At 50.2% G+C, this 10,375-nt stretch overlaps 1 protein-coding gene across 2 annotated transcripts in view; it reads left to right on the forward strand.

The window, feature by feature from the left end:
* The window catches only part of WDTC1 (WD and tetratricopeptide repeats 1), a 42,867-nt gene extending 33,149 nt beyond the window's left edge, over window positions 1–9,718 (forward strand). For both annotated transcript variants that reach the window (XM_063140467.1, XM_063140466.1), the window contains 6 exons: window positions 28–124; window positions 1,388–1,561; window positions 3,163–3,398; window positions 4,501–4,669; window positions 6,487–6,679; window positions 8,703–9,718. In XM_063140467.1, coding sequence (XP_062996537.1) covers window positions 28–124; window positions 1,388–1,561; window positions 3,163–3,398; window positions 4,501–4,669; window positions 6,487–6,679; window positions 8,703–8,900 — 1,067 coding nt within the window. In that variant the 3' untranslated portion in view covers window positions 8,901–9,718. The remainder of the gene's footprint in view (window positions 1–27; window positions 125–1,387; window positions 1,562–3,162; window positions 3,399–4,500; window positions 4,670–6,486; window positions 6,680–8,702) is intronic.
* The last annotated feature ends 657 nt before the right edge of the window (window positions 9,719–10,375 follow it).

Consider the following 10,375-nt stretch of genomic DNA (forward strand, 5'->3'; position numbering starts at 1 on the left):
TTTATGAACACCCCCCCCCCCCAACAGAGGTGCAGAATGGGAAGACCTCAACCAATGGCGTGTCGAACGGTATCCATCTCCACAGCAATGGGTTCAGGCTGTCTGAGGGGCGGTCGCACATGAGGTAAGGTGACGTCCTTGTCTTACGCCCAGCGCCCACTCTGTGCTTCTGTGAGGCGCCGCAGGTCTTGGGCGATATTTTCTTTGTTTTTCGCCTGAAAGAGGCCCAGAAAGTTACGGCGGTTTCCTTGCAGGGTTTGTGAGCAAAGAGCCAGCTTAGCTAGGAACCGCGTTTGTTGCCGGAGGCCGATGTATCCTCCTTGCTGGCCTGCAGGAATTGCTCTTGAAGTGGGAGTGGGAGAGCTTAGCTTCCTGTCTGCGCACATGCATCACTACCCCCAGCTTAGCAGGCATTGGGCACACTTTTGTCTCCTTTGAAAACGGAGGCCTTCTCTGCAGCGTGCGCCAGGCCCTGAAAAGCGACTGAGGCTTCTTTTCAATCTGAGGCCCATCTGGGCTGCGGTCTGTGTTGGGATTTTGCCGTAGACTTGGTGACTAAATAACAAGGGAGCACCGTCGAGGGCAGGACATGTTTTCGCTCGCCACTGAGTTGTCATAACTGATCATCACATCTCCAGGCTGAGAGGAGAACAGCTTCCAGGGAACAGGAAAGAAACCAAGGGTTGAACTTCATCTCTTTGAGCCAGTAACTTTCTGGGCTTGTTTGAGCTATAGAAGCTAGCCCAGTGGTCTAAGGCCAGAAGATCAGATTGGCTGCTCCTGTGGGTTGGTCTCTTCACCATCAGTCAGCCCCAAAGCCCCATCTGCAGCTCTTCCTGCACCAGCCCCTCTAGAAGGAAGAACTGGAACAACATGACCAACTGCTCCAGATCAGAAGAGATTGCCTTAGCCCACTCATTACACCCCAGTATAACAGGCCGGTTCAGACGACACTTCAGGCTCTGTGCTTAGCAAAACTCTGGTTCTCTGGGGTTACGCTATCCACAAGCCGTGCTGTCGCACACAACACTTTTAAGCCATGGTTAGAGCCGCTAACCCTGCTGCAGACGGTCCGACTGGAGTTAGTGAGTGAGCAGGGTTTAGAAAGACGCATTGCACAAGACGCCTTAAGCCCTGCTGCTTAACTGAAAGCCATAAAGGTGAACAGGCCCACTGTTGGTTGGGGATGACCGAAGGCTGTTGTCCAACACATCTGGAGGGCACCAGGTTGAGGAAGCATGCCTTGCACCAACATAACTCTTATTTGTGTTGTACCTTTTCCGTTCTGGTTTTAATACAGCAAACCCAGCTGAACAGCAGGGTATGATAAAACGGAGGTGGGGTCGGGCTTCCTTGGCTTGGGTTCACTCTGCCTTGTTCCCCGCAGTCCACAGGTGGAGCTACCTCCCTACCTGGAGAAGATCAAGCTGCAGGCCAACGAGGCGTTTGCTTGCCAGCAGTGGACTCAAGCCATTCAGCTCTACAGCAAAGCCGTCCAGAAAGCCCCCAACAACGCCATGCTGTATGGAAACCGAGCCGCTGCCTACATGAAGCGCAAGTGGTGAGCCAACGGGGCCCTTTTTGGGGCAAGCTGGCAACATGAGCGGGTCCAGACGCTGGGGGGAGGGTAGGGTCAGAGGGTGTGCTGTGTGTACCGCATAACTCGCCCTGTGCCCTCTAAGCTGGCCTGCTGCCATCGGACGCGGTGGAGGGCGTTTTGATGACCCCAGTGTCAAAGGAAGATTCAATTGCTGGTCTGCTCAGCTTCTGTACGTGGAATGGGAGCGGGCGCCATCTCGTCCTGTGCCTCAGGCAGCCAAGTGTCCTGGAAAGAAGTCTCTCTTGGCATCTAGCATAGTGCCGGGGGACCTGTTCTTACCCATTCCTAGATCCCAGGGTGCTCGGATATAATCTCTGCAGTGGCTGTCCGAGCGACTGCTAAAGCCTCTGGCTTGTGGATTCACTCCTTGGCTGTCCTCTTGGCAGGCGGGCTGCATGAGCTTCCTTATGGATGAAAAGGCCTTTTGCTTTTCAGCATTTCTACCCTTCCAAAAGAAAATAAATAAATCTCAGCCTGTCTCTCCCACCTGGGAGAGCCTCTGCAAAGAATAGAGGGCCAGGTCAAGCTTGGCTCTTGCTGTTATGGAAGGAAAGCGGCGATTCTTCTGTTTTGAGGGACGCGTGGAGCTGTTTGTGGCTTGGAGATAGAAGCACCAGCTTCGCGTGGAAGGCGTCTCAGGTTCATAAGAACATGAGAAGAGCCCTGCTGGATCAGGCCAAGGGCCCATCTGGGCCAGCACTCTGTTCCCACAGTGGCCAGCCAGCTGTCGACCAGGAATCCCAAAGCAGGACATGGGTGCAGCAGCACCGTACCACCCATGTTCCCCAGCAATGGGTGTACATAGGCTTACTGTCTCTGCTTACTAGAGGCAGCACATAGCCATCAGGACCAGTAGCCATTGCTAGCCTTTTCCTCCAGGCTTGGAAAGACCCAGAGGATTGTGGCCAGTCACTGTAGACCAGGGCTGGGGCACATATAGCCATCCAGATGTTGCTGCACTGAGGTCATCCGAGGGCCTGCTCCTGGTGGTTCCACATAGATCCATCCTCTGATTGGAGTCCACCAGGGGAAGAGCCTTCAGCGTGGTGGCGCCCCTCCTGTGGAACTCCCTGCCTCTGGAGGTCAGGCAGGCGCCAACCTTGTACTCCTTTCGACGCCTCCTGAAAACATCTTTATTCCAAGAAGCCTTTTCTTAATATGCAGCCTTGAATCTCTGTTTTTGCTTCTTTTAAATTTTGTTTTAACTGTTTTATTCTTTTTATTTTTCATTTTATCTTGTACACCGCTCCGAAATTTTTCAATGGGGAGCAGTATATAAATATTCTAGATAAATAAATAAATAAATCTCCACTGTCTCTCACCATTGGGTCTGCTGGCTAGGTCTGTTGGGCATTGTAGACAACACCAAGGGGCCCACATGTTCCTGGTGTAAACAGTACAGAGCCAGATACCTGGATTAACGGTCCGGCTTGGTATAAATCAGCTTCCATGCTGATCTGAGCAGAAACGTGCTGGAGGATGGAATGAATATCCAAGCTGTTCCCACTGCAAGGATCTCATCATTATCATCATCATCATCATTATTTTTGTCCCCTTTGCAGGGATGGGGATCACTACGATGCTTTGAGAGACTGCTTAAGGGCCATCTCCCTGAACCCATGCCACTTGAAGGCTCACTTCCGCCTGGCTCGCTGTCTCTTTGAACTGAAGTATGTGGCAGAAGCTCTGGAGTGTCTGGATGACTTCAAAGGAAAATTCCCCGAGCAAGCGCACAGCAGCGCGTGCGATGCCCTGGACCGGGACATCAACGCTGCCCTCTTTTCAAAAACAGATAATGGTGAGGACCCAGCGTGTTGCCTTCCTGCCCTGAGTGTCGCTGAAACCCAGTTTTTCCTTTTCTTAAATGTACAGACCGCGACGGAATGTTACGTTATTCTAGGCCCTTCGGCAGCAACACTGACCCTTTTTCGTTTGTTAGTTTTTGTACCTGTATACTTTTCAGAATGGGGGGAAGGACAGTTGTGCGGAGCAAAGGCAAAGGTGCTGTTGAGATCAGGAAAAGAGCATTCATGGGAGGGGAAGTGTTGTCCTGGAGCCAGTAGCCCAGGGTGGATAAAAATCAATGATTTAAAAATAAATAAATTGATTTTTAAAATTTAAATTGGATTTTTTTAATAAAATGCTTTTTGAGGAAAAATCAATCTAAAGATAGTTTTCTGTTTAAGATACATTATAGCCCAAAGGATTCATTTTTAATTAGGTAGCATGAAGCTGTATATTCATGCAATGTAAATTTTTGAGTAAATGAATTCCATGAATCCATTCACAGTGTCATGCTCTTCCAGAGGTTTCTGTAAGGTTACTGGGCATTTTTTCTATCGAGACGATATTATCACAGATGCTTGGTTTTACAGTTCTCAAAACTGTGAATTTGTGTCTGTAGAGATCACGATCCCATTGTGCCTTTGCAAATCTATGTACACAGAATCAACCCCTTTACCTCTTAAGTGCTAAGTTTCAAAAAATTCAATGAAGAGAGTGCACTTTTGGGGGAGGGGGGGAAGTCACATGATTAAATCGAGTCTGTCTGAGTAGTGATTTAAATCGTGATTTAAATCAAATTGATTTAAATCAAATCCACCCTGCAGTAGCCTGATCCAGTTTAGCGCCGCCTGTGGCTACTTTGAAAAGGTGTTAGCATCTCCAGGATCTCATCCACTCATGGGAGCAAGAGGATGGTTTGGGCCTGGAAGTCCTAGGCTCAGACGCCAGCTCAGGGATTGTCCTTGATGTGTTGCAACCTCCGTTCCCCGCCTGTGAGACCAGGGGCAGATTGCGGAGCGTTTCCCTGTAAAGTAGGATAGCCTACCGGGTAGGGAGGCTTTATGTCCTGTTGAAAAAACATCGGAATAAGTAACGTGGCGTTTCCCTCTGCTCAGCGGAAGACAAGAAAGGGAGCGGCCCCATCTGGCTGCGAGCATCTGGCCGCAAAGATTCCATCTCAGACGATGAGATGGTGCTGAGGGAGCGCAGCTACGACTACAAATTCAGATACTGCGGCCACTGCAACACCACCACAGACATCAAAGAGGCGAACTTCTTTGGCAGGTATGGGGACCTCTCCCGGGCTCGGCATTTCTGCGGCGTGTTGTTGGGCTCCCATCCATCCACGCTGCCTGTCGATTATTTATTTAAAGTGCTTCGATCCCGCTCCTCAGCCAAAAAGGCTCCCGGAGCAGCTATGATCAATCAGCAAAACCAAAAAGTCAGTCTCTGCCCACAGGCCTGTAATCTAAAAAGACATGACACACAAGGAAGGAGAGGTGGGGAGGGAAGAGGAAAGAAATTCAGTAGACTGTCAGCAGGGGTGGTGGAATAGCCCTCTTCTCTCCTCTCCCGGTGGGGCAGGAGTTGGTGGCAGTCCATCTGGAGCAGGCCCTGATGTTCCCTTTGCCTTCTCCTTTCTCCTTCGCACCTTCTTGATTCCCACAGGGCAGTTAATATCAATCAGCCCTACAGGTGGAGGAGGTAGTCCAAGTGGAGCAGGGACCGATTTAACCTTTGCCTGCTCCAGCCTCCCTCACTCCTCCTGGATAGCGCAGGGTGTGGAGCCCAGCCCAAGTGTGCAAGGTTCTCGTTTCAGCAGTAGCAGCTGATTCAGCTAACATCCTCTTCTTCATACCCATGTCGGACAATAGAAACTGAGTGGTTATAGCTGTTTTGCACTGTATCACCACTGAGTGCAGCTTGTGGCCTGTAAGCGTATTTTGTTTCAGTGCTCAGTGTTCAGAGAAAGTAGTGGCAATCCTCCTGTGGTATAGCGGAATTGTGCAAAGACACGGGAGCGTTTCAAAGTGTTAATCAGGATAGACCAGACTCTCCTTGATCTAAAAAAATCCGTGATAAGGGTTCCAAAGCATGGGAGAGACCCTGAAGAAGGAGGATGTCCTGTAAGCGACCTGCAAACTACCATGAATGAGCAATCACGAGCGTACAATAAAAGCCTCATGTAGTAAGGCCCCAAATGTGCATTTGTGTATGTAATGTTGCAGACCTTCCATGACCTTCCTCCCCAGTTTGCAAGGGATTTCACTCTGTATCATATGCATGGTGGACCACACATGTAGGGCTACTGCACCCCCCCACCTCCAATGTACAAGAGACTTGTATGAACTTGACCCCGAAATATGTTTCCATTTGGGTGACTGATATTAGAACAACGCTGTCAACTATGCTCTTGGCATTGGTGAGAATGCCTGTTAATTTTGCTAGGTGGGAATCCACTGATAAGTGTCTCGTGACAACTGGGGTGGGGGAACCCTCACTAGTACCATTTGGTGGTCTTCCTTGTGTACCTGATCGGTACGTGACGTAGAGCTAAGCCATGAGTGGCCAACCCTCAGCATGGGTGGCACAAGTGGCACAGACGGCAGGAGTCTGTAGCACGGCCTTCTAGTCAAGCCCTAAGGCCCTTCCGGACCCCAGTGCCATAGGAAAATGTTTGATGATCCATAGCTCTTTGGTAGAAGGCATCTTTGCATGCAAGAGATCCTTGTTCAATCCCTGACATTCCCCATGAGACCAGCATCTTGGGCCACAGGACTAGGAAAGACTTCTGCCTTGGGGAGCCACTTCCAGTCGGAGAAGGGCTTGATGGATAAAGGGACTAATTCCATAAAATAGCTTCTGATGTCCAGACCAGGAGCATAACACGACCTCCCTCTCTTACAATGCTGCCACCTGATATTTGCTCTTAATAGACCAGAGGCTAAAGTTTCCCAGAGCCATAGCTGGAGGTACAGCATAGCGTAGTCCACGCTCTGCATAATATGAGTGGGGCCTGCCCTTACGTTCTGCTTTTGTTGAGCATTTCATTGGTGTCCTGTGACCTCAGCCTCCATTCCCCTGCCTTCTGTCCTTCCCAGCAATGCACAGTACATTGTCAGTGGCTCCGACGACGGCTCCTTCTTCATCTGGGAGAAAGAAACGACCAACTTGGTGCGGGTGCTGCAGGGGGACGAGTCGATTGTCAACTGCCTCCAGCCTCACCCGAGTTACTGCTTCCTGGCTACGAGCGGCATCGACCCGGTCGTACGGCTGTGGAATCCCAGGCCGGAGGTAAGATCAGAGGTAGGGGACTGCCGGCAGGAGCCTGCCATTCTTGTCAGTCAAGCAATGCAGAAGAGGACACACTTTGACTGGGTTCACACAACACACTAACCCATGATGGTTTATTTTTCTGGAACAACCCATGATGGGTTAGTGTGTTTTTTGTGTGATTATTTTCCCCAAATAAGCCACCCCGAGAAACCATGGCCTGTTGTAAGGGTTGTTTTACTTATGGTGGGTTATCATGTCTGTCACGCAGCTTGCGTTACGGAGATCACCTATAGAGCTGCTCAGCAAAAGTGGTCAGAACCATGGCTGGTGCTGTGCTCCGCTCAAGCGATCTCTGTTCTCGCCGCAAAGGCAGCTGGGACACTTGCCTGGCTGTGCTGGAGGACTACAGAAGGAGCAGGAATGTGAAATAAACGACTCTGTAGCTTGTTTGCCTGATTGTCCGACGGGAGCACATAGTTGTTGGCATTTCTACCTACCCAGCGTAGTTTGCCACCCACCATGGGTTAGCATGATGTGTGAACCCAGCCTTCATCACAGTATTGGGCCAGACTGCAGCAGGACTGGGACTAGAATTCTTGCTTTTGAAAATTACTCTATCTGTTCTTCAGAAATAATTCCACTATCTCACAAACACAGTGGTGTTGCCAAGGATTTGAAATGCCCTTCCTGTGTCCCGTCCCGTCCCCCAGACAGAAATTGAATAAAAAATTCAAACCAGTTGAATATCCAGTCCTGCTGTTGGATTTAATAATTTAAATTCCTGCTTTTCATGGTGGCTAGTAGTTTTGTTTTGGGGACTTTCAATATTTGTGTGCTTTCCATTTTTGGTAAGCTGCCCTGGTTACTTATTTGTAGAGCTGTAGATATGAACATGGAAGAATACTTATTGCAGAATTGGCTCTCTTAATCATCATCACCATTTAGCCAAACCGTGGGTTATCAGAAGCAGCGTGGCATAGTGGGCAAAGCTGGACTTAAAACAGAGTTCCAGTTCTGGCTCAAAGAACGTGGCCCACCAATTTTTTGGAAATCCAAAATATCCCCACCCTCCCTCCAAATGGATTAGCTTTGGGGGAGTAAGTGAGTCTTAGGAATGTTTCTCTGGCCTTTAAATACCAAGGGCCTTTCTCTCCCTTTTTTTTTAAACAACCAAACACTGCCACTTCATGATACAGTGTTGGGCCGTAGCTAGACCCAAGGTTTATCCCAGGATCATCCCTGCCTGAGCGCTGGATGCCCTGTGTGGCACTTAAATGAACAGGTTTGACCCCAGGACAATCCTGGGATAAATCTTAGGTCTAGCTACGGCCCTAGTCTCACAGTCCAGTGGGGAGATGGCTGACCACACAGGCCCCAAAAGGCAATGAGTGCTTTTGTTCATGGTGTTTCCAAAAGACTCTTGAACCAAACGGAGATCTCTTGCAGCTTATGGAACTCACTGCCACAAGATGTGATGACAGCCACTAACCTTAAATGGCATTTTGAAAAGGATTAGGACATGTTTATATGTTGACTTTCTACCAGTTTCTCCTAGTGATGGCCACCAATTTGGATGGCTTTAAAAGGGGCTTGGATAAATTCCTGGAGGCGAAGGCTATCAATGGCTACTAGCCCTGATGGTTGTGTGCTGTCTCCAGTATTTGAGGCAGTTAGTCTGTGTGCACCAGTTGCTGGGGAACATGGGTGGGAGGGTCCTGTTGCACCATGTACTGCTTTCTTTGTTGGTCCCTTGTCGATGGATGGTTGGCCACTGTGTGAACAGAGTGCTGGACTAGGTGGACCCTCGGTCTGATCCAGCAGGGCACTTCTGATGTTCTTCGGCATGAAGGCAAAAGGATCTCTCCGCGTTGAGAGGCAACGTGCCCTCCGTAGATTAGGCCTGTCCCACAAGGCACTACCCAGCCCTGCAGCAGCTCTCTAATCTAGCAGAGGGCATCTCAAGGCCTTGGGAGCAGCTAGAGCGACCCCGTTTTGCCCGGCATGAGCAGCTGATGGTGCCCTCTCCCCTCTTGTTTTGCAGCGCGAAGCACTGAATGGCCGGGTGGTGGAAGACATGGAAGGCGCTTCCCAAGCAAACCAGAGGCGGATGAATGCCGACCCGCTGGAGGTGATGCTGTTGAACATGGGCTACCGGATCACAGGACTGACGGGTGCTGGGGCCGGAGGCTTGGATGACGAAGACAGCTCTGAGGGGCAGGTCCACTGCCGGACCAGCTAAAGCTGAACTGCCTCTCCTTCCCATAATTTTTGTTTTTGTTTTCTTTTGTTTGAAGGGAAATCTAGTTTGCTCAGTTTGAACTCTGATGGACAGCTGCACTGTTTCACACTATGCACAGAATAGGACACGCCGGCAGGGGCAGGAGTTGGCTTTGTTTTCACTGCTGCTACCGTTTCTTCCCCCTTCGCCCCGTTCCACTATTGAGTGGCCTGTTGAGTTTCGCCTCCTAGCAGAATCTAGTCTGTGCAGAGATTTCTTTTCCGTGTTGTCTGTGAGCAGTGTAAAACAGGGTAACCATCCCCTCCGCCAGGCCTGCTGCATGGCTCCTGGACGGCGGGAGGCATTGCCTACACGAATGCGTTTTTTTTTTGCAGAGAGGATGTTTAAAACTCAATAAAAATGTAAACTAGGGCAGGGATTCTGGACTGAAGTTTCATGCCGTGATCTCCGTCTCCGAAGCTTGGCTTGCCTGCTCTGCTGCTAGCCCGTGGCCCGTAGTCCGTGGCTCTCCTTCAGCTCATAGGACAGCTGACAAGCTTTCACCCAGCCTCGGCAGCTCAAACGCAACCACGACAACGTGGCCAGATCAAGATGGGCGCCTTGGTTAACGTGGCTACGGATGTGCCGAGCCCATGGCATCAGGCAGAGAAATTAGCTTTCTGCCTCTGGGATCTAATACTTTATTTCTTCTGTGTGCGGAGAGAGAGAGAGAGAGAGGGAGAGAAATGGCTGTAACAGGGAAAGGCTCTATCATGAGGCACAATGACATATGTGACCTCGGCTAGTAAAAAGACCTGATGTTGCTGCTCTTTTGAAAACTCCTGGTTTGTTTGGTTTTTTTTCCCTTCTGTGGAAATGTTTTCTTCCCCGTGCCTCTATGGCCAGGAACGTGGGGTGCTTTGCTAGCATGCCACATCACAGCATGAAGACTGAGTACCAAGAAAGCTGTGTCATGTAAGAAGGAGCTGCCCACTGGTTCTGGACAAGGTTGCTGTCCCCCACCACCACCCGCCCCCTTTGCCATGTATAGGGGGAGCTCCATGGTCTTGTGAACTTCTTGGGGACTTCTGTCCTTTGCCTACTCTGGCTTCCAGTAGGCGGGATTCTTTAAAGCAGTGTACAATGCCGGCTCTCCCCTTGTTCCTGTCTGTTCAATGACCCCATTCACCTGTGCACTTGCCAAATTCCAACCCATCGAATAGATCCTGCACAGTGGGGTCTACAGCCTTCTCCCCACCCACCCCCATTGTAATCTAAAGCCCACAGTTCCCTTGGAAATTCCACTAACACTTATTTGCCATTGCTTCATATTGCAGTGCCTGCCTCGTTCCTTGAGCGTGCATGGGGTGAGGCATGACCCGGGCAAATTGCTACCGTGGGGCTGGTTTTTTGGCAGCACAGCATTCCCGTGTTATGCGGCGGATGGATCGGCTCTTAAGGAAAGCGATCGCTCGGCACGGCGTAACACCCTCAGG

The sequence above is a fragment of the Elgaria multicarinata genome, chromosome 13 (genome assembly GCF_023053635.1).
Source record: "Elgaria multicarinata webbii isolate HBS135686 ecotype San Diego chromosome 13, rElgMul1.1.pri, whole genome shotgun sequence".
Taxonomy (NCBI): domain Eukaryota; kingdom Metazoa; phylum Chordata; class Lepidosauria; order Squamata; family Anguidae; genus Elgaria; species Elgaria multicarinata.